Raw genomic sequence first — 25188 nt, 5'->3', positions numbered from 1 at the left:
GGGCATTATGCTGTGTTTGTTATGGAAGTGGCAGGGCGAGCTGCTTTAATTACTGTCTGTAATAAAAGGAGCAGAGAGCGTACTGTGCCCAATCAGTGCTGTCAGCCACGACTGAGCCCGAGCTGCAAGCTCATCAAGTGAGCGGACAGCAAGCTTGGGGAAAGGGCCATCAGGTCGGCAGAGGCCACTCGCTAACAGCAGTGGGGAAAACAGAGCCACGTAATCCAAGGTATTAGACCCAATTACTCGAAATTTTAATGATACTTCAATATATGATAATGCTGTTGATAATGGGAGATCTTAAAAAGCGCTAACACTTAACTATCTTTTTTTTGGGGTGGGGGGCGGTACTGGGGTTTGAATTCAGGGCCTCATGCTTGCTAGGCAGGTATTCTACTACTTGAGCCATTCTGCCAGTCCTCATTGTAGAGGTCTTTTACCTCCTCAGTTAATTTTATTCCTAGTTTTTTTTGTTTGTTTGGTTGGTTTTTTGGTGGTGGTGTTGGCAGGGCGGGGGGGGGGGGGATTGAGGCTATTGTGAAACACTTAACTATCTATGACCATCTTTCTTCACAGCCTTTGACACTTAATATTTAGGTCATAATCCTTTTAATATAACATTATTTAGAAAACTCAATTGTCTTAGTGACATAACAGCAAAGTGTTGAAGGATTTAATTTAAGCCCTCAGCAGAACTCCTACTAAAGGTAATTATGTGTTTCATACCTACTGCTTGATCACTTAACTCAATCTTCCAAGGTTGTATCAATTTCCAAAACTAAGATTTGTTCAAGTTAAAAATAAAATTTAAGCATTATTAGTTGAAAAATGAGAACTACCAGCACTTTATTTTTTATCTTTTGGTGGTGCTGGGGATTGAACTCCAGATCTTATGCTTGCTAGGCAGTTACTGTACCACTTGAGCCATGCCCCAGCCCTATATGTTTTAGTTATTTTTCAAATAAGGTCTCATTTTTATGCACAGCAGATCTGGGCCATGCTCCTACTATTTACGCTTCCTGTGTAGCTGGGATGACTGGCTTGTGCTACCACACCCAGCTTTTACTGGTTGAGATGGGGTCCCCTGAACTTTTTGCTTGGGTTGGCCTCAAACTGCTATCTTCCCAGGCTCTGCTCCCTGAGTGTTGAGGATTACAGACACTGAGTCACCATGCCCAGCATGTTAACTTTTATTAAAAGATTTAATGGCTGTTTAGGTGAAAATACCTGCAGTTATTTTCTCACTCTATGAAATAAAGGGAAGTATTAGCTCATGGAAAATACTGTGGAACCTTTTTTTTGAAGGAAATTCTGACAAAATACCTTTTTGTTTTGGTGTTCGAGTTCCTCTTGGCTGTTCTTTCATTTTCTGCTTCTGAGTCACTTCCACTCTCACTCTCCTGCTCGCTGGAGGAGTCCTCACTGCTGTCCTCACTACTGTCTCCTTCCTCCCCACTTTTTCCTCCTCCTCCACTCTCGCTTCCAGATTCACTCTCTGAAAAACAGCCAGATATTCTTTGACTTACAGCCATTTAATTATACATAAGCACACCTGTAACTCAATATTCTTCATAAAGAAAACCAGATGATGAATTTTAGATGGACCTCACTCATTCAACACTTTCTATTTCTGCAGCCCATTTGTTCAGACCTATGGGTTCCTACAGGAGAGTGAACTTGTAGGGACTCAAATGAACAGAGAGAAGATGCTCTGATAATGGGTAGAGAAAAGCAAAGTCAGGATGAACCAAGTAAGCCAAATATGAGGGAATCTCACTTTTCAAATCCATAAGTAGCTATCTATGGCGCATACTTTTTTAAAAGAATGACAGATATGCAAGGATAAAGAAATAATTGTGAATTCTTCTATTTGCAACAAGAAACTTTATTTAGAGAAAAATAAAGCAATAGTTTGATCTTCTTAGGAACAAATTTGAAAGGGAAATGAGTCATTCAAACCATCCTTCAAAACATCTTAATTCAAAGACAAGCAAAATTAATTAAAGAGTTATTACTTATTTTAGCTAGCAAAGGAATTTTCCATAGGTCTAAGAGATATTAAGTTAATTGAGGAATTATACACTTAAATGTTTTATATATAAACTATAATATACTAGGATTCTTGCACAAGTCATAAAATGAGTGTTTTTCAAATAAGTTTATTTTTTTTTTACTATTTAAAATGATTACAAGTGTAGAGTTGCATAACAGCCGAAAGGACAAACTGTTGCCCATGATCTACGTGATGAAGCACCTTAAGCAGAAACATACTTGTAAAGAAATGGTATTCTAATAGGTGTGTAACATCTACTCCATCAAGATTCTTTTTTGTATCACAGTGAAAAGCTAGGATTCTCAAATGGGAATGTCCAAGTTCAAATCCTACCTCTACCACACTTAACAGTTGTTAAGACTGAGCAAGTTATTCAACCTTTGGATCTCAGTTTCCTTTTCAGCAAAGAAAGGTTCTACTACCAGCTACTTTCCAGACCCATTATGAGGATTAAATAATTTGAAACAGGTGAAGGTGATTAAGACACAACAGGGCTGCCACAAGGGAAGCACTCACTATCATCTTTTACAAAGAATAAAATCTATTTTGCCCAAACTTGATATCACACCAATGTTTTAGTGTGATATCAAAGTTATACAAATGTACATATTAAGCCAGCTAATTGGCTTATGCTAGAAATAACAAAAAGAAATTACAGCACCTAAGGTATGCTCTCATATTATCACATAGGAGTTTGACATGAGTCTGAGTCTAGCTCACTTGAGGCAGTGTTATTTAAATTTATAAGTCAGTGAGATCCTTGAGGAAATGTGTTTATTCTCAAAAAGATCTGTTTACTGGAAAACAAAAATCTCATAATTTATAACAGAATTTATTTTTTCCTCTGGGAGCTTCAGCAGAACTCCTGCCACATGACTCACACTGATTGTTACATGTATTCAGAAAATCCCACGAAAAGCCGTATGTTAACGGAATATATCAAATATGTGTTGAAAAAGGTTAACCTAATCTTTAATCTATGTGATATAAAATGAAGTGTATACACACTTAACTACAGATCTTTCTCACTGGTCTCATTCCTGAAACTCCGAATTTTTTAATTCTAACTTTTTGGATGTAGGTACTTTCTCCATAGTTAATTTATCACATACTGAAAACAAAGATTTTGACAGGGGAGATGGACAAAAAAAAAGAATGAATTACCTTAGACTAAGACAGTAGATAACCATTTAATAATGAAGGGCCTTGGTTCTCCAAGAAATAAAGGTTTAGAAAAAGCTGGGTGTTACTTGGTCTGGTCTTGGGTTAGATATGCCCATAAAATTAACTGTTAGTAAGACTATTAGAAAGTGACTAACGTATTTTTGTTAAGCAAATTATGTGCAGAATTTTAGTAATGAAGAAATTTTAAAGACACCTCCTCTTCTCCTTCATCTATCAGACAGAAAGGTAGGTAACTCCTTATTCAGAATTCATTTCACTGCATATGGTTGTCCTCAATCATTTTAGGTCCAAAATGAGAACTCCAAGAAGTACTAAATTTAGTTATAGGTTGGAAGATAAATAAGAAAAAGAGATAACAGTAGTTTACATGTAATATATATCAATAACTTATAAAACCCACCACTGTCACTGCTGCTATCAGAAGAGTCCTGCTCCTCCTCAGATTCAGAGTAAAATTTCTTAGCAGGATTTTCTTTCTTTGCTTTTCCTGATGGGGTCCATTCTTTTGCCTGTTTATACAAAGTAAATATAAATGAGTTCTCATTAAAGGATTCAGACTTCTGGCAAATGCAATCATTTATAATACACAATGAATTAAGAAGAAAGCTTATAGGGCCTAAACAGAGAAGGCCACTGTTAGAAGTCCAAACAATAAGGCCTATCTACTTTACTCCTGAACACAACACAAACACTCACAAACATTATTCTAAACCAACTATTTTATTTTACAGACAACTGAAAAACTTCTGTGCTTGTTAGTCCACTGAAGATTTAAACTAAAGTAATACAGTCTTTACTAGATGAGGGCAATAAGAAGTAGACACAATAATAACAACAAGAAATCCAAATTGTTAACTTGATACTGAAATAAAAAAGGGGGAAAATATATAGCATAGGCAATATATTGCCCTAACCACCTCAACATCCTAAACCCTGACTTCTCTCTCTTATATCTTAAACATCTAACACATCAAGAAACCCTTTTCCACCCTGATGTGGCCATCTCTCTCCCGGATTAAACAACAATCTCTTAACTGGCTACCCTGCTTTTACTCCCCATTTGCCCCCAACCAAAGTTTGCTGAACACAGGATGAATCTATCAAAAACTAACTCAGAATGAGAGCCTCTTTGATTTGAAACTCTGCAACAGCTCCCCATTTCACTCAAGCAAAGAAGCCAAAGTCCTTATATAAGAGTGCATGCCCTGACATGAGCACACCTTCCCACTTGCCTGTCTGACCTCCTTTTGCCACTCTTCCTCTTGCACATTCTGCTCTAGCTCTATCTCATGGTTCCTCCCATGGATCCAAGCCTGCTCCACCTGAAGGCCTTGCCCCAGTTGTTCCCACTTTAACCCCTTTTTCCCTTTTAAATCACAGCACTAACTACTTTCTAAAATCCTATACAGTTTATTAATATTTAATTGTTACCCATCCCTGATACAATATAAGCTTCTGAAGAACAACAATTTTTTTTCTTACGGCAGTACTGGGGTTTGAACTCAAGGTCTCATGCTTGCTAGGCAGGCGTTCTACCACATAAGCCACTCCACTAGCCCTTTCTGTATTGGGTATTTTCGAAATAGGGTCTCCTGAACTGTTCTCCTGGACTTGCTTAGAACCACGATCTTCCTGAACTCTGAATCCTGAGCAACTTGGATTACAGGCATGAACAACTGGTGCCTGGCTAAGGATTTTTAATACTTTGTACACTGATATATCCTAAGTTTAATACAAAAATATTAATATTTATTTGTCCCTTAAAGATTTCAATGTTAAATTCAGAAACTAAGTTTGTTTGTATTTAAGAAAAAGATGGACTTTTTTGTTTATTAAACATAGTATCAGTAGTAATGTTTACTAATATTATCTCCTGGAGAGTGTAACACAGTGTATTAAATTGCTTTCATAATTGCGACCTGATTCACCACGAAAAACTAAATTATGTTTTCTATAATCTCTTTTTAAAAAGCAGGGAAATGTATATATTTTTAAAGAATTAAAAGGGTTGAGACTCATTTATTTACTACACATTTGAGTTTCTACTATGCGCCAGCCTCTGCTAGAATACATTTTTATTGCAAAGGAACTGACAGAAGGACACAGGTTCAAGAATGATTCTCAATAATGGATGCATGTTAGAAATTTTTTAAAACATTAATACAAAAATGAAACTATTAGTACTAAAAAAAAAACCCAAATGCCTGGGGTTCACCTCCTGAGATCCTGATGTAACTGGTCTGTTGCAGGTGTGACATAGGTTCATTTTAAGTTTTCCATGTGATTATAATGTTCAGCTACATTTGGAAACCACTGATATAAAAGACTTAGATACGTTGCTTAAAGAGATAATCTTCAGTTACCTGGAAAATTACTATGTGGGCAATAGGAAAATGAGTAGAAATTGCTCAAATATATTTCAATAATATATTTAAGATCAACACTACTGCTCTTTATATGTATTTAAAATGTCTCCAAAAATGAATAAAAATAGTATTCTATAAACAAAGGACACTTATATTTAGTGAACACTAAAGTCTACATTTTTCTGAAATCTAAACAAACTTTTTTGAAGTCTGATAAAAAATTTTTTGGGAACAATTAAGACTAAGCAAACATCTTAGAAAATTTGGGCCCCCATGCTCAAAGGGTCATATTTTCTTGGCAGGGCCACAGGCTCCATATTCATGGAGTTTCCGATTTTAAAGGACCAAAGACTAACAATAAATATATTTTATTTTTGTTGTAGTGTGACAGCTATAGCATTCTACACAAAAGGGATAACAGGGAAAAAGAGAATAGAAGAAATAGGCACTAACTTGAAAGTTCCTATAAAAGACAAAATATGAACAGACCACTATATGTTCATAAATCAAAATACCCTAGATATGTAAAAATTAGTGTTTCAATTATTGGAGAAGGAAACATTTTCTGGAGCTAAACAAACAAAAAAGTCCAAAGGACCTTCAAAACTTACTAGTATAATAATATAAATATATGTTCTATCTGATATCCTGGAATGCTGGTGTGTAATTCAAAACTGACTTGTAGAGCCCATCAGACTTGAATCCTTGTTGTTTTGATTAAAATATCAGACTAAGCCTAGGTTATTTTTCCTACTAAGTTATATTTCATAGTAATGAGATTTGACCCTATAAGTAACTTTACAGTAAACCTAGAATAATACAGTGTAACATGTGCATGAAATACATTAATATGACTTTGGACGGGGGTGAGGTAGAATAAGGGGCAGGAAAGAGAATATGAACATTGATTTCTATACTGTTACAGATGCATTTGAAAACAGAACTACCTATATTATGTTTATATTTAATTGTGTCTCTCATAGTATAATTTTAAGCCAGTTATATCTCAGAGACCAACAGATTGAAGCTATTTTCTATATGGCATTAAGAGACAGTGACAGTTCTCTACAACCCAGTTACATCACTTAGAATTATTCTCTGTAAGTTATCAATTATTAATTTCAGGAATATGGTCTGCAAAATGAAAAAGAAATCAATTTATATCTGTTGAACTGGACAGGTGAAATGAACATAAGAAAATAGGTTATTTAAGTACTATCCCTATAAGGTAGTTAATGCTTAGAAGAACACATGAAAATGGAAGAAGCCAGCCAACCAACCAATCTGTCAGGCAATATAAGGATACTGCTGAGACCAAATTAAATTGCATACCATTGCTATCAATTTCTGAGAAGACAGACCTTTTTTCAGAAGGGGAATGAGGCAGCAGAAAAGTAAAGAGAAGGTGGATGTGGTGGTAGGATAAAACAATTGCTCTACCCGAGTCAAAACATTATGTACTCCATAAGGAAAAAGGGCAGTACCATTAAAACAACAAACAGGTAAAATTATTAGGAGAGAGTATATCTGTAGAAAGAAGCATAACAAAAACCATTCTCTTCATATTCTAGTATCTGACCAAAAGTTGAACAAATAAGGCAATTGTGTTGAAGCATACTTAGATGTGAGTAAAAAAATTTTTTTTAAAATCCAGTTCAAATAAGAAATAGACATGAAATTAGTCTTCACAATTTTTACTTTTTTTCTTGGCCATCTCTAAACAATGATAATTTGCTTCAAGATGAAAATGATGGTGATAAATACTAAGCATAAAACATCTGCAAACAAGCTCAAACTTCCTCTCCTCATGTTACATAATAAAACACACTAAGTAAGAAAATGGACAAAGGACACAGACACCCTGTTTGGCATCCTGGTCCTGTCACTTACTGGCTACTTGAACTTAGACAATTAAGATTCTCTAAGCATTGGTTTCTTCATTTACAAAATGGGACTAACAATAACCACCACTTCTTCTGAATTTTAAAGTAATGTCTGTCAAACATCACAGCACACTGACAGGGTTCACTAACCAGAGTTATTTATTTAGTTATTTATTGTTTCTGGCCATGCTATCATGCCAGAGTAAGTTACAAGAAACCCACTTCTCAGAGGAATCAAATTAAATGGCTATGCTCATTATAGAAATTATGTCTAAAGTAATAAAGATTTTCTTCTGTTGTATATGGAAAATTTAAGAGCAAGAAGGTTAACTAACTTTCCAACACAAATTAATGGTAAAGACTTCTGGTGGTCTGAACTGCTATTCAATGTACCTTTTCTACTAGAAAAACATTCAGACTATAATTCTTAGTTGCTTATTTTTAATTATTTCCACTTTTAAAAATATTGGATATATTCCACATAATCAATTTCTAAATACAATCCAAAGGTCTCTCTCCTTATTTTTCTTGTTTACAGAAGATGAAACAAATAATATTAGGAAAGAATATTAATACTAAAATGGCTGGTATTTTTTTCAAAAGAGCTAGAAAAGAATATTTATATAGCAATGTTTTTTAAAATGTGAACACAACACATTATTCATTTTAATTGTGACCTTGACCAAGGACATTTTAGTACACAATGCTTCTTATTTATATTTAGGTTTCACTTAAAGCAGGGCTCATCAGAAAATCCAGAACACTTTGTATGGTTTTTGTGGAAGAGAACAGCAAAAATTATTTAGAAAAACATTGACAGGAAGCTTACGAATCTCCAACAAAGTAGAAAAAGCTCAATCCATTGAAACTAAATACCTCAGAAATTGAATCTACACAGCTACAATTGCAATCGCACAAATGTGGGTGGCACTGATGCAGAGAATTCAATTCTCTATTTCCTTGAAGAAAAGGAACAGTACATGGAAAAGGAACAGGCATAGGTATACTACAATATTTAGTTCCTATAAAAGCAAGGTATATCTAACACATTACATTTAGAAATACTAGAACAATTTTCAACCTCCCAAAAGCTTTTATATAAAATTATAGTTATCCTACCATCTCCCAATGCCTGAACAAAATTAATTTCAGAAAGGTCAACTTACCAACTCTATTACTTCTACATTTCTAACCGATGGATCGGGCGCCACCTCTGGCCAGTTAGATAATTCCAGGTACCCACAGGCTTTAATATTGAGAATATGAGACAAGGTGCCAAGCTGGAAATGATCCCTATCTATTAAAAATAGAGGAAAATACAAAATAAATAGTATGAGCTATATATAACAGAGAACAATCATAATCAGAGCTAAAGGTAATTGGCATATTACCTCAAATGTCAAGGAATAAATATAAACTAGGAAGCTCTTCATAGGTCAAAAAACTGATTTCAGTCCATAGATTACAATAATCTCCCCCATAATGGTCAATAAAAAAGCTAATCAGTCAGTGTGTTTAGGTGTTGCTCTGAAATGTAGCTTCTCTAAAAATTACTTTACTGTGAATATTAAGAATGACAGCACAGTTAAACAATCCATATACATGTCTTGGCACAAACACACCCAGAATTTTAATAGTTTTTCTGCAAACTGAATTGCTTTTCAGTGCTTTACAACAATTAAATAAGAAACAACATGAAAACCAAGATATATAATCATTTGATTCCAAATGCAACAGCAACTTATTAAACTGATAAAATATTTAATTTGTCCATTTAAAAAAAATTGCGAAAAATAAGACAAGTTCCCTCCTTGAAAAATGAATTTAAATATAAAGGGATTTTTTAAAATCATAATTCCTCCTAGAAATGCTGAAGTTGGTATACACAAAATATTTATTTAATAAAAATTCACTATTATGATGACACATTCCTCATAAAACTATTTAAAATAGAAATGAAATCAATGTCTATAAGAATGAGACAGTTTTTATGTATTGTTTCGTTAACTGTTAAAAAAAAAGAATAAAAATCAGAATCCCTGAAAATATTTAGGTCAATAAAAATACAAACTTTAACTAGTATAAAAGTTGCTCTGAAAAACAGATGAATGAGTAGAAAACACATTGTTCCTATACATCCATATGCTAATCATGTACATTTCCAAGAAACAGAATTTAAGCACATTAGAAATGGGGCATACTGCCACAACATTTTAGAGTACATATATTTGCAGTTATATAGTCTGACAATAATACCTTTAAAAGGAGACTCAAGCAATGGTGCAGGTTTTTGTGCTAGAAATATTTTTTTGGCATATTTACTTAAAGCTCCACTCTTCTCATTCGGAACAATAAGCTGCCTAATAAATCTTGTACGGTCTCTGATGTCGTAGTTTTGATCATACTTGCCGAGATTTAATATGTACTGTGTAAGCAATTTTGTCTGTAGGAAAAAAAATGGAACAAGATGAGAATACAGTTATTTATGATTATTGATAACTCTGGATAAACATATTTAAAGACGTAATAAAAATGAATGGTTATGTCAAACAAATGTTGTTCCTTAGGGAATATGTATTTCTAACACAGCAAATGGAATTTTGAAGCCAAAGCACATGTCCTCTTCTGTATTGGGGAGGTGAATGCTGAGTACTGAGAAGCAGCCATGTGCTAGATTATTAAACTGCTGAAGTGGAAAGAAAGGCATCATTAAAAAAATAATCATATATGGCAAACCCGCTGAAGGGTCTACGTGAGAATAATGAATGTGGAAATACAACTAAAAACATGGCACTCAAAACTTAATCGGAAAAATATGCAGGACATCAAAACATCACAGAGTATTAGGGGGCTGGCAAACTGCTTCTCCTGAGGTGTGTTTTATGAAGAGATACTGTCCCTGGCATAAGCAGTGTCTGCACTCTGACTGCACTCAGTTACTTTACTCTGAATTATGACCCATTAAGGCAGACACATGAATCACTGAACTGGATTACTGCAAATTATTTGCAGTGCATTTAGCTGTTACTTTTTCATAAAAGCAAGCTGCTGATGCCCTCTAAAAACTAGGATAAAAGACTTCTTCCATTTTTTCCACCATGCTGCTTATAGCCTCTAGTAATATTGCTCATTTATTTATTTATGTACAAAAACAACTTATTATGGTACCTTTTACACCATAATGAGACTTCCTAAGTCAATTTTTGAATGTGCTACATTAATATATATTGAGATAATTTTAATAACAATTAAATCAAAATTGAAATGTTAACAAAATAGGTTTGTATTTTAAACAACAGTTTTTCATTGAAAAAAAGTTTTAATTTACACGTTAAGGTTATACATGTGCCAATTGTAACTATAAAGCAAGGGAAAAATACACCAAGGAATACTAAATCATTTACATCAGGATATTTTATACACATTAGAAACAAATAAAAGTAAAACTAATCAAAGTAGTAAAGAACTAAAGACAATTCTAGAACAGCAAGTCAAAGTACAGGAATGGTACGGCAAACTCCTTTACAAAAATAATTAGTTAAGATAATTGATTTGGATAGAAAGCAATCTTCATTCAGTAGCAGGCTATTTGAAAAGTACTAACCAAATCTTTTCAGGATTTGGTTACCAACAACTGCTATCCACTAATTGGCTAGACCATGTTGGTTACAAATGAGAAAAACTCAATAATTCATTTTTAAAAAGGGAATTAGCAAAATAATCACCATATGAGAACTACAGTTCAACACCAGCCTAGAAAGAATTGTGGTACACTGAAGGGTATGACCATCTTCTTGAGAAAATGTGGTAAAGTCACTTAACCAATAATTTTCTCAAATGTATAGTGAGAATTCAGAGCTAATTTTAATGTCCATGTGAACACTGAAATTTAGAATCCACAACAAAAACAGATCAGGGTAATTAAGTCTGTTAGTTGCAATGAGTTTTTTGTGCTACCACAATGATACATTTTACTTATAAATTCCCTATCCCCCAAAGTAATTTTTAGAAAATCAAGCTTTTCCAATATATTAAACAGGCACTACTGAGATAGGCCATTAAAGTAATTATAATTATAAAACTTAAAAACACATATTTATAACTATAAAACTGATTATACTGGTAATCTGTCAAAACAGTTCTATTAAAATGCATTTTCAAAAGCAAAACTCCTTCAAAATTCTAAAGGCATATGTGCACATGATACATTAAGAATAAGTGGAGGGGCTGGAGGTGTGACTCACATAGTAGAGTCTGCCTAGCAAGCACAAGGCCCTGAGTTCAAACTCCTGTACTACTCCTCAAAAATATCTTGCCTGAAGAAAAAATGGAATAATTATTTCACCACACATTCATAGATAATAATCAATTTCTTTGTTCTCTCTCTCTCTCTCTCTGGTACCAAGGTATTGGTATTTCTATGAAAAATACCAATAAGTGGTCTTATTTTTAAGTCTTAAATAAAATCTACATTCTTTTTCAAAGGTGAATTTTATGATCAGTAATTATGAAAGTTTTGCTATTTTCAAGTTATTCTGGGCAACATAATATTTTCAATGGAGAAAATACCATAATATTCTTTAAAACTCCTAACTTCTTAAACAGATGTCAATCCTTTCTTAATAGATCTGTTGTGTGGTCAATGGCACAACTCTCAGGGTTAGACAGTGAATGCTGATAAACATTTTGTGCATGTGAAGTACTGAAATGGAAATTCAGTACTTTGTTCATTAAACACTTCAATCTTTAAAAATGTTTTGCTGCTGAGTTTATAGCAAGATAAAAAAGAACTGCCAAATAATAAAACAGATTTTACATTTACACTGCATAATAAATTACAAAACAACTCTGACAAGAGGACTTTGGCACCCTAATGTGCAGTCCTTCTCCTGCACACATCACATAACTTCCCATGTGTTCCTCTGATCCTATCCACTGGCAGCCTGGAGGTTCATGCATCTCACAGGCCATGGCACAACATGCTGCTGCATCGAGATAATGGCAGATGATCACTGTTAGATACTCACCTCACCACCACCAGAAGAGTGAAAGACTGACTTAGCTTTCTGCCTTGTCAGATCTGACTTTATTTAACCTGCATGCTGTGGTTAGTTATGTAATATACAAAGAAAGTCATGGAAAACAGTCTTTCCAATGCTTCAGACATTAAAATGAAATTTCTGCTCACTGCACTTACAAGTCTTTCATATCACTAGACAAAACAATGGCAGAACAGGAGATTCAAAGCAGAGGTTTACAAATTTACTCAGTCTTATTTTAATGAACTGTTAAAAATACTACTTCATTAAAAATTTAAAATTTGAGACATATCTAACTGGATGGGACACTGAATCAATAGGCACAAATTAGATCTGAACAGGGCAATTTTGATGAAGAGAGTAGACAGTGTCTAGGTAAATAATCATGGCAGTTTAGTATTAACACAGGCTCAATCCAAAACCAGTTGGGATATTAAATAGTACTGTTAAATCTGTTTTATTCACAAATTATACTTTTATTAAACTTTGATTTCAGATCAATTTTTCTACTTATATTTAAGGAACCATTACAGGTACAACTAATGGCTAAGGCTATCCAAACACTATTTAAGTCAATTACATTCTCTCAGTCTCTTAGTCAATGAGACACAGGAAAAATCACTTTTGAGTGTGTTTTATAAAAATAAGAAATTCATTATTTTAAGTAACTTTTAAAAATGTGGCTATTATATTTTTACTAAATATGCTAACAAGTAGTAAACTAGTATTTATTTAAACAATAGATTTCTTCCAATACAGTCATGCATCACTTAAGGACAAAGAGAGAATCTAAGGAATGCTTTGTAAGGCAACTCCAGAATGTGCTTTCACAAACTAACACGGCTACATCACTGGGTTGATACACCTTACAGAACTGTCACACATATCATTGGCCAAAATGTCATTGTGCAATGCATGACTGCAGTTTGTAAGTCAGCACAAAAAAATAAAGGTTACTTAAAAATACAGCCTAAAATCAGTAAATATTACTATTAATATTTACTATTAATTTAATGAAAAGAAAACGTACACAGAATTCAGTACAGTAAAGATTAACAGTGGATCCACTGAGTTGTTATTTGTAAAGGAAAAGATATTGACAAATGTGTTAGCTGTACAGAATTCTTGACCTATACTAGAGGAATATCTAAGCAGCACTTATGTCCTTCTAAATAATTTCTTAATTTCATATGTAAACAGGTTGTTTTTTCTGTGACTTGGATGGAATTTCTAAATTTAACAGTATTTCTGAATTCAATAGTAGCTACTTTTCCGTTAATCTGAAGTTTTCTGTAAGGTGTTTTTTTCTGTACTTCCCCTCCTCCCCCCAGTACTGAAGTTTGAACTCAGAGCCATGAGCTTGCTATGCTTGCTCTCTGCCACTTGAGCCATACTCCCAGCTCTTTTCCTTTGTTTATTTTTGAGACAGGGTCTCCCTTTATGACCAGCCTGGATAGTGATCCTATTTATGCTTCCCACGTAGCTGGGATGACAGTCACATGCCACTGTGCCCAGCCTTTGATTCAGATGGAGTTTTGCAGATTTTTTTGTTCAGGCTGGCCTTGAACCACAATCTTCCCCATCTCTCCCTTCAAATACCTAGGATTATAGGCTTGAGCTACCATACCTGAATACGGTCCTTGTTTTAATGTTATCCTTGAGATTTTCAGTGCCAAAAAATAAAATGTGAAAAAGGTTAGCAAGGTCAGTGCATGGCATCTAACCCTTTTTTTTGTTGTTAAGTTACAGTAAAGGATGCTGGGGGAAGATTTCTCAAAAGGACCTGAATCACAGGACAAAGAAAATTTGCTTTTAACTTTGGGAGGATCCCAAAAACATCACTGTGATTCATAAAGTTTCTCATTAGGAGTCAGTAAGAAAGTACTTTCATTTTAACAGCAGAAAACCAGAAACTTAAGTGTCTCACAGAATCTGACAGTAATTAAAATGAATGAACTATAGACATATCAATATTTCTAAAACATAGTATTAAGTGAAAAAAGTTGATTTTAATTATGTAAAAGTTAAAAAACTACAAAATAATACTATGCTCTACTTACCAATATATATTCACTCATAATAAAAATGTGAAACATATATGATTGAATAGAACATACTGACAATATAGCAGTGGTTACCAAATGGGAAGACAGAAGATAAGAATGGGGCATAAATTTTAGTTCTATCACCTACCTTTAAGAAAATGATAAATATGGCAAACACTGACATTAATTTGGACATATCTTCATCTTACTATATTCTTTTGCATAGGTTCGTATTATTCATAATTAAAAAACATGAGCTAAGAAAACCTTATATTACTTATCACTACATGTAAATGATATCAGACTATTACAAAATTTTAAAAAGCACCCTTTATTAACTTTTTAATTGCTATTAATCAGAATTAATCAAATTCTAGCTTTCTGCCTCAAACTTAAGTAGACTATTCAATGAAATCATGCCAAACATTTACACTCTTCTTTGTTTTGTTGTTGTTTTAGTAAGACAGGGTTTCACTATGTACTTCAGGCTGGTCTCAAACTCACTACACAGGTGAGGCTAGCCTCAAACTGGATTCTTCTGTGTCTACTTCCAGAATGCTGGTATTACAGGAGTGAACCACCATGCCCAGCACACTATGCCTTAAGAGCTCCAGATGTCAGCAACTTTAATTAGTTGCAAAGCTTTTAACCTCCATCCCCTCATACAATACTGAAATTATTTTCTGGTGAGCATATCCTAACAGTGTTTTCTACTCCTGATATTTATATCCCATAAGTTTTTTTCTCCACAAACTATCAAAAGAGGGATTTCAGTACCCTTTTCTGAGTAGCGTAAGACCAAACGAATGTTTTTTCCCTAAAAAGAATGAAGATTCTCAGTAATTAGACTAGTTCCATTACTGTAAACCATCATTTTCCCTAAGAAAAAATCTAGCAACAGGTTAACAGTATAAAACTATGGTTCAAAGGCAGGAGGGTAATTAACATGAACTGTGCACTATTATGTGCCAGGGAACCTAAGCATTCTACTGCACTGTGTCATTTCATCCTCGTAACAACTTTGTATCACAGGCACAGTCAGTTCTGCTCTAGTGCTTGTTTTGAAAATGTGCATTTGTTCCAACTCACCTGACCTATTAGGGAACAATTTAGGCATAACATGAACTTTGTGTGTGATTTCTTCAGAAAGAAAAGCTAGATAAAGGCAGAAAAATGCTCCCAGCTTAATTGGGCTGCCTAGGATTACACAAAACATACACACCTCACACATCTACCTCAGATGTTAACATATGCATGAGTTATGAACCACACTCGCCACATTTGGTGGTATAAGTAAGTCTGCCTTCATCACAGACTGACCAAGCACCCTCAAAAAATTTTTCCACATAAGTATTACACCGCTCAGTTGATGAGAAGAAGTTCTCAATCAGTCCTCCATTATCATCAGATGTGCTTAAACTGTGAGTCCACAGCATTTGTGGTTTATCCTCAGTGGTCTCCTTGAAAACCTATACCTACAGATACTAAGGGTCTACTGTACAACTTTCTATTTAATTTCAGTTCACCCTACTTCTTACAACTTAAGTCACAAGTACAAATTTTCCAACATCCACTTCCACATGCGACTTCTGGTCACTTTCAAGATAAATAGCCAAATTCATGATAATTTTTTATATTTCTTCGTGTAAAACTATTGTTTTCATTAGGCTCCTTTAAAAAAATATGCTACCAGTGGACCAATGAAGCTTAAATGTTGTGACTCTATCTCCACTTTTCAAATAATCCCTCTTTTTATTATGTGATTTTGTAAAACACAAAGATTTTTAATAATCATTGTAACAAAACTATATTATTACAGTGTAACAAAACTAACTATATTATTATAATTGCCATTTCACAGATGAAGAAACTAAGTCTTGGATAGGTTAAATAATTTGTTTAAAATCATATAATTAGTAAGTTACACAGCAGGACTAACTTGAGAGCCTGTGCTCTCAATTACCACTTGCCACCTGTAATTGATATCAAATAGTTCTATATAGTAATCAGACACGGCTAATTAAAAACTGCTTTCCAAATACAAACTTCCATCTGAAAGAGCCAGAGTTAGAAAAGTTCAGCTTAATGAAATTCATCTAAAAAAATCTTAAATGTAACAGATTTTAAAAAACTGTATGAGCCAGACGTTGGTGGCTAAAGCTCAAAGCCATACCTACTCAGGAGGCAGAGCTCAGGAGGATCAAGGTTCCAAGCCAGCCTGAACAAATAGTTCGTAAGACCCTATCTTGAAAAATACCCAAGCAAAAAAGGGTGGGCAGAGTGGTTCATGTGGTAGAGCATCTGCATAGCAAGTGTGAGGCCCTGAGTTCAAACCCCAGTATTGCCAGAAAAAAAAAAAAAAGAAAAACTGTACGAAGCAGCTTCATATTTCTATTAAAAAGAGAAAAATTTAAACATTAAGAATATATGGTTCTCAAAATAGAGATGTTGATTTAAAACATTTTGTTCTAAAGTTCTTTTTTCAAATTTCTATTTCTCTGCTGAAATTTCTTATCTTTTTATTCATTGTGAGTACATTTTCCTTTATATCACTAACCATACTCATAATAGCTGCTTCAAAATATTTGCCTGCAAATCCCAACATTTGCATGGCAACACGTTTGGCTTCTATTGATTTTTTTCTTCCTTGAAGATTAACCATATTTTCCTGATTATCTTCTTTGCTTTAATTGTGGTTAAATAAACCTAAGATTTACCATTTTAACAATTCTGTACAGTTCAGCGATACCTGGACATTTGTTATACTCTTTGAATTAGTATTTCCTTTGTTTTAATAGGCAATTAATTTGGTGAGGGTCAAAATACAAACTCTGATCTCTCAGTGTCACCTCACATTTCAGGTCAAGTCTCTTATTCTTACTGGTACTGTTCTGAATTCACCTGCATAGGTGTGGTTCAACAGTCAGCCAGAAACCTGGGCAGGGTTATTCAAAGATTTTAATCAAATCTTTCATTTTGATCATCTTTCTAGAATTATTTCTTAACTTTCCAATGTCTATAGTTTTCTGGAATACTGTCTTTACTTTGTCAAGCCAGAAAGGCTTTTCACTTGGTGTTTTAGTCACTGGTGTGTAGTGCCAACTGTAGCCTATCCTCACAATAAAAGTCATAAAAATAGGGGAAATCATTCTGTGTTACCTCTTCTTCCAAGTATTAACTCCCCTCTAGAATCTTCTTGCTTGTGCTTATCTTTTTCTTCTGAGTCCTCAGGCTGTTGCATTTTGTTTTGTTTTTATTGTATTTTTCCAGAGTTTATATTATCCCTAGGAAAGTCAATTTAATAGGAGCTTACTTGGCCATACTGAAAGCAGACTATTTTTTTCAAAGAACTAGTTTTTTGTTTCATTGAATCATTGTATAGTTTTTTTGGTCTCCAATTCATTGATCTCTGCCCTAATTTTTGTTGATGGTGCTTAAAATTATTCTTTAATGCTAGTTTTCATTTATTGATTTTTCTCAATTTTCTTTTCTTATGAAATGAGAAACATTGGACACTAGAATAAAACTCTACAGGATAATTCATGAATCTATATTAAAATCATTTAAATATAATGACCTATGTGAAAATTTAATATATTTTTTAAAGTCCCTGTATTTTCAACTATAGTGGTGGGCAAGGAATGAAGTTAACTGTGGTTATCTAGAAGTACCATTCCAAAACAACAACAGAAAACGTCAGAAACTATGCTCCAAAACTTCCCCTAATAGTATAGTTCAAGAAAACAAAATCTGAGTACAAACTATGTGGTCTTCAAACTCACTGGCTAAGAATATACTGAACACACTCTATAATTTCTGAACAAAATGTACGACATTCCATTATTGGTTATTTACAGCTACAAAGAAAAGGGCCATGACTGGGGCATGGTTCAAGTGGTAGAGAACTTACATAGCAAATACAAGGATCTGAGTTTAAACCTCAGTACCTCAAAAAAAAAACAGTGTGGAGGAAGTAGCAACAAAGAAAAGAAACAATAACAAGACCTTTAGCTTTGTTCGGTATAGAGTAACATACTATTTTTATATTATTTTATAATAATACATAAGCTAGATATCTGTATTATTTAATCAAATCAGATATGAAATCATAATATTCTAAGCATTATATTGACTTTTACCATGCCACACGAATTTAGTGGACACACGGAGTTTCAGACTAAAACTATTTTATTAATAAACATAAAATTCAATAGTAAACACTGGTCTCCTGTCTTTTATTCAGTTTTTTAAATTGTCTCATCTCATGAAGAAAACTATAAGGCACTTGGAAGTAATTAATGACATTAAGATGACTTAAATGGAAAGATAAAATTTTATTCATGAAAATGCTCCAATATTTGCAATTTCTGGTTATAAACTTTGTACAAGCTACAGTAGCCATGTACAAGCTTGTCTTTGTACAAGCTACAAAGACTCACCTCACAATTGGGATGAAAACAAACTCAAAACATACAGAAATGAATTTGAGGAATTAAGCTGAAGAGTCTAAAGGGCAAACTACCAGTTTATTAGTGAAAGAGTACAGTCTATGGGCAGCCAGAGAAGGCACACAGAGACCCACACATACACAGCAAATACAAAAAAGAGAAAGACAGATGAAAGAGGAAGGCAAGAACAGACAGGCATTAGACTGTGGTACAGGGTTGCATGTTGTCAGAGATATTCAGATAGAAGGAGTTTTGGGGAAGGGGATAAAAAAAGAAGGAAACAGAGAAAAAAAATCACGAAGGCAAAAGGAAGAGTCAGAGAAAGTGAAAATTTGAGACAGGACACAGAGCACAGGGCCTACTAAGATCCTAGTTGCAAATGAGCAAGAATCCTTTTTCAATCTCACAAAACAGGAAAGTCCTTTGAAAGTTAAAAATAGCAATTCAGATGCATGGAAAATATGTAGAGGGGAAAATGACTTTTTTTTACCATCAGTTGCTCAATGGATTTAAATGAATGTACTAAATAGCAAATTTGGTAAATTATCTCACTACTAAAAAGGTTTTAAAAGTTTTCCTTTCACCTATAGGACAAAGTCTCCACAACTTAACAGAGCATACAAGTCACTCCACGTACTCAAATTGCTTATGTCATAATCAATTTGTGTACCACAGATTAGGAAACCTGTAAACAACAAGGAATTCTCAGTTATGGAGACCAGGAAATCCAAGATCAAGCCACCCATAGACTTGGTGTCTGGTGGGGGCCTGCATTCTAGATTACAGATGGTGCCTTCCCACTGTGTCCTCACATAGTGGAAGGGGCAAGCTAGCTCTTGGGGGTCTCTTTTATAAGGACACTAAGTCCATACATGAGGGCTCCACCCTCATGGCCTAAACCTGTCAAAGGGCCCACCAGGTAATACTATTACACCCGTAATTAGGTACCCACAAATTTAATTTGTGAGGCAAAAATACTCAGACCATAGATAGCATTTACCTTTCTGGATCACCTTTCAAAGTTTCCAAAAATCCCCTTCACTTTTTCATATCTCTGACCTCTGCTCTCTTCTTTCCTTATTCTGTATAATAAACTGCTCCTTCAAGCCTTTAGTCAAGCATCTTATCTTTTACAAATGATTCAGATCTACAGAACCCCCTGGAGTTCCACTGCATCTCAATACATCTATTATAGCACTTACCACATACTATTCCATTTTAAAATGTTTTTCTCCCTTACTAAACTAGAAAGTCATCTCTTTGCATTACTACCATCTAACACAGCACCTAAAACAAACAGGGCCTGGAAATTTTTGAATACACAGGGTAATACATGAACAAACCTTAGTGGCTTGATCAGGGTAAAGAGGAAAAAGTATGTATCAGGCACATTCACTAAGGATTAGCCTCTTACCTGTTTGGAGTTGGTTAAGTATAATTTTGCTCCCAGATTTAAAATCTGAAGTTTTACTAGATCATCTTCACTAGTGAAACTTTTAGCCATCTTCCTCAAAACATCAGGGGCAATTTTAGGAACTCGTTCACAGTTTTCTCCAATTAGCCAAAGAATACTTGCTCTAGCCACTGGAACCTAATATTAGAAGCAGATCACGCAATTAGGAATACAATAATCGTACTCTATTTAACATTAACATATAAGTGGTTTAAATTATAAAGATTTTACATCTATTAACTCATTACATGTATATCCAGGAAGTGCCGTTACATTTATGGGTTTTCTTCAGTTATCAAAAAATAAGAACACAGATAATCTCATTAAAACTAACTTCAAAGAGAATGCCTTAGAAAATATTCAAAGTAACAACTACTGGATTAGAACACAGGTTGTACCACAGGCTGGCATAAATTCTTGGATCAAATGTGGCTGACCAACTCCATTTGCCTCTCTATTATCTATTGTTGCATTTGTCCTATAATGGTAGAAGTGAGTTTTTGCAATGACGGCCTTAAGGCCTTCCAACCAAAAACTACTGACAATCTAGAAAGGTTTGCTGACTCCTGCTCTAGAGCAACCCTCAATGTCATTAAAAAAAAAAAAAAAAGGTTTCTGTGGTAGGCACCAGGAATCTATGCATTCAAAACATCAGAGATGATTCCTAAGACCTAGTATTATGTACCTACAATAGTAGAAATATATCAAACTGAAAGATCATCAAGGCCTGCTTATAAAAATCATGAAACCTTGTCATTATTCAGTCGACAAAGAAATAGGAAGAAATTTGTCCATACTATACTTTGAGATTATATATTTAAAATTTGTTTTCTTAAAAATCACAGCTTTGCTACAAATTGGAAACCTTCCATCAGAACCATTAGGACCAACATTTTAGAGTATACAAATTACTATTTGCTTATTTGTATCCTGCCTATTCCAAAAGGAATTTGAGAGGTTATGTAAATTAGTTACTGTGAATATTTTCACCTAGCATAGAAAATTTGCTTTTTATAATAAATGAAAAAGCCTATGGTGACCATTAAGTGGTAACATCACAAAAAAAGGCAACCCTCTTTTTGTGACTCCTTTTACAATTTCTCAAAGTTTTACTACTTTCTGTACAGTTTCATAGTATGAATGCAAATAAGAAAGTGAGAATAAGAACTTTTTCACAGTTAAAATATTATCACAATATCTACCGTTTCAAATTCTTTCAAAATACCAGAATGAAGTCATGAAAAACACTTTACAATTTAAGAAGTATCAATTTCCCAACATTAGAACAGCATCACCTTTAAATGAATGCTTAGAACAAATTTAGCAAAATAGAAGAAATCTGTATACTTATGTAATGGAAAAAAAAGGTGTAAGTGCTATTACAAATCTATTCGTGCAGTATGATAAAACGAATACACTTACCATATACTGATTTCTGGAAAGAAAGAAGTTATTTCTAATGTTCCAAAGGTTACACTGCATTAAGACCTTACTCCCAATCTATTATTTTATATTGGGCTAAAGAATAGTAATTGAGTGGTAGATTAAATTTTCCAGTATAGAGCAATTCAAGCTGCCTGCCATAATGAAAGGTACTTCTAAATAAGAATATATGGCCAACTTCGGATTTCAGTTATGCTAGATTTATTTTTCTTAAATATTTTATTACATATTGCCAGTATAAAAATTAGAATTCTACAAAATATTACTATCTGTTATCTCATTTTAAGAAATTTTCTTCTGGTAACACACTTATAATTCTCTTTTGCAATAAAAACTAATCCCAAAAAAGAAGTAAAGTTTGAAAAGATTTTGCTCATTATTTATGAATATATTAAGATTAAAGTAACAGTATTTAAATACTCTGAACATTTACAATGCACACATTTAAAAAACAACTATCTGAAAGAATTAAAATCAATAAAACAATGACCACAATGAAAATCTTAAGATGGTGGTGGGGGAGGTATTATAGGATAATATTTGGAATTTTCTAGAACTGACTTAATATAATTTCTCAGTAAACATTTTAAACACATAGAAAACTTTTCTAAACCAAGAAATAATAAAAATATTATGACAAACTCTCAGTAATGGTATTTTCTTAAAAATCCTAGGAAACTGACAGAAACAATGTTTTTGTGTATTTGGCTAGGTTTAGAATCCTAATTTTCAGATTCTACCCCCATCTCCATTAAGTTAATAAGACTCTCATTTGTACATCACTGATACTATGAATCCACTGCTGCCACTTTCAAAGATTTGAGGCAAGTTAAAAAAAAAATCACAAATAAGAAAATTAATCATAGGGCTGGCAGTGGCTCAAGTGGTAGAGTGACTGCCTAGCAAGCATGAAGTCCTGAGTTCAAGCCTTAGTATCATAACAAAAAAGAAAGAAAATTCATCACTCCTTTGTTCTTCGTGGTTTTTTTCAACCACAGAAAAGGAACACTGAACTAAAAACAAACTAATACATGCACACGTGTACATGCATACTTTTATTATGAACCTTTCTTTTCAATAGTCTCAAAGCAAATTGGATTGTAAATGACTTTGCCTTACTCTTTATTCTAAATGTCCTGAGCAAATGGTTAAGTGCACTTTTTAAACCCTGTACTAGAAGGCAGTCTCCACTGCCATTTTAACCCATTAACTTGTCTGCAAAAACAAATAATGATTTCTAGCCCACTACAAAAGTTACAGAAAAACATGTAGAAAGATTTTATAAATCTTTCTGCAAGCAGTTCAGTTTAAAGATTATTGTGTTTTAATAATATCCACTGCACTGCGCAAGTCTGAAATAAATCTTATAAAAACATCAATGACATTTATTTAAATCTGTCAAAGGCAAAACCAGTAGATATCTGAACAAGCTACCTACCAACAGCAAATCAGACCCAATAACCTGTATCTGGACTCAATCTGCATTAAAAGTTATGCCTGAATTATGTTAGGGTTCCAGGGCATAGAGTGGGGCAGCTTGTGATGTGGCAGGTGTCCAATACGGCATCTGCGCCAGGAATAAACAAAATGCCATTATAATATTACTCAGTAGACCTTACAGAATAACACCTTCCAATTGTTCTTTTATGATATGAAATCCCCACCTGTCCCATTAAACATTATGTGAAATCCTATTTGAGCAATCCTCAAGTAGTATGCATTTTATTCTGAAAAAAAAATTTATTCCAAAGCACTATTTGCTACATATGAAGGAAACACCAAAGGATAACACAGTCACAATCAGAACACATAAGTTAACTACCATACACATAAACCTATTTAATCTGAATGAACTAAAAAATAGAATAAATTTAAAATTTAGTTTTCATATTTCAATTGTTACTCAATATCCAATGGAATCAAAGTCTTAAATATGGTACAATCTATATTCTTCCTCTCTCTCTCTCTCTCTCTCTCTTTTTAAATAACAGCTAACACTGATTAAGCCCATCCAATTTGCCAGGCACTATTTTTGGGAACTTTACATAATTCTCAGTCAATCATCACAAAAGCCATATGAAGTACGCTCTACCATGAACCCTAGTTCAGTTACAGTTAACAAAGGGGAAGGAAACTTGAGCACACCTCACATCTTGTCAGTGTGAAGCCAGGACTAGAACACAAATCTGAATCTGGAATTCACGTTGGACCACTGCCCAGAGACAAATGAGTATGGTTAAATGGAAAGAATGCCAGCAAGTCAAGACTGGTTCTGGTCCCAGATTACATGGCCTCATGCGTGTCATGGAGGAAGATGTAGACTGCCATTTACTCAAATGAAGGATTTCTCTTTTGTCCCCTCCTCTCCTACCACATTGTACAATGGCTCTTCATCTGCTGTTTCCCTAAGAGCCACATGTTTCAGTGCAGGTATAGGCCACCTTCTTGGGCTATTACCAAACCCATGCCTGGTGGGGATCCTTTTCACCTCTTGTTCTACAGATAGATGAGGGGGCCATGGTAGGAAAAGGTCTGGCTATCATTTCTGTTCTCCCTCTTCCCAAGGATTATTGCACCTAGGATTTCACCCTGATAAACTGTTTTGAGCACTGAATGAAAGCATATTCAGTACTGAACTCTTGTCCTTTGACATTGATCAAATTGGCATCTCCTGAAATTGCTGTGGTTTAAGACATCACCCCTGGGTTTGAGGGAGAAATAGGTAGAGATTCACAAAGAAAGAGTCTCACTGAAGGCTATTTTTTTGTTTTGTTTTATTATTCATATGTGCATGCAAGGCTTGGGTCATTTCTCCCCCCTGCCCCCACCCCCTCCCTTACCACCCACTCTGCCCCCTCCCTCTCCCCCCCACCCCCTCAATACCCGGCAGAAACTATTTTGCCCTTATCTCTAATTTTGTTGAAGAGAGAGTATAAGCCATAATAGGAAGGAACAAGGGTTTTTGCTGGTTGAGATAAGGATAGCTATACAGGGAGTTGACTCACATTAATTTCCTGTGCGTGTGTGTTACCTTCTAGGTTAATTCTTTTTGATCTCACCTTTTCTCTAGTTCCTGGTCCCCTTTTCCTATTGGCCTCAGTTGCTTTTAAGGATCTGCTTTAGTTTCTCTGCGTTAAGGGCAACAAATGCTAGCTAGTTTTTTAGGTGTCTTACCTATCTTCACCCCTCCCTTGTGTGCTCTCCCTTTTATCATGTGCTCAAAGTCCAATCCCCTTGTTGTGTTTGCCCTTGATCTAATGTCCACATATGAGA

General features: G+C 34.3%; 1 protein-coding gene across 2 annotated transcripts in view; it reads right to left on the bottom strand.

The window, feature by feature from the left end:
- The window catches only part of Ap3b1 (adaptor related protein complex 3 subunit beta 1), a 229497-nt gene that overhangs the window by 98808 nt on the left and 105501 nt on the right, over positions 1 to 25188 (bottom strand). For both annotated transcript variants that reach the window (XM_074077237.1, XM_020184110.2), the window contains 5 exons: positions 20434 to 20610; positions 9744 to 9930; positions 8654 to 8784; positions 3639 to 3747; positions 1324 to 1495 (listed from right to left, as the gene is read on the bottom strand). In XM_074077237.1, coding sequence (XP_073933338.1) covers positions 1324 to 1495; positions 3639 to 3747; positions 8654 to 8784; positions 9744 to 9930; positions 20434 to 20610 — 776 coding nt within the window. The remainder of the gene's footprint in view (positions 1 to 1323; positions 1496 to 3638; positions 3748 to 8653; positions 8785 to 9743; positions 9931 to 20433; positions 20611 to 25188) is intronic.

This window comes from Castor canadensis, chromosome 6 (assembly GCF_047511655.1).
Source record: "Castor canadensis chromosome 6, mCasCan1.hap1v2, whole genome shotgun sequence".
NCBI classification, from domain to species: Eukaryota; Metazoa; Chordata; class Mammalia; order Rodentia; family Castoridae; genus Castor; species Castor canadensis.
The sequence above is the reverse complement of the archived record's forward strand: the minus strand, read 5'-3'. Positions and strand labels throughout refer to the sequence as shown.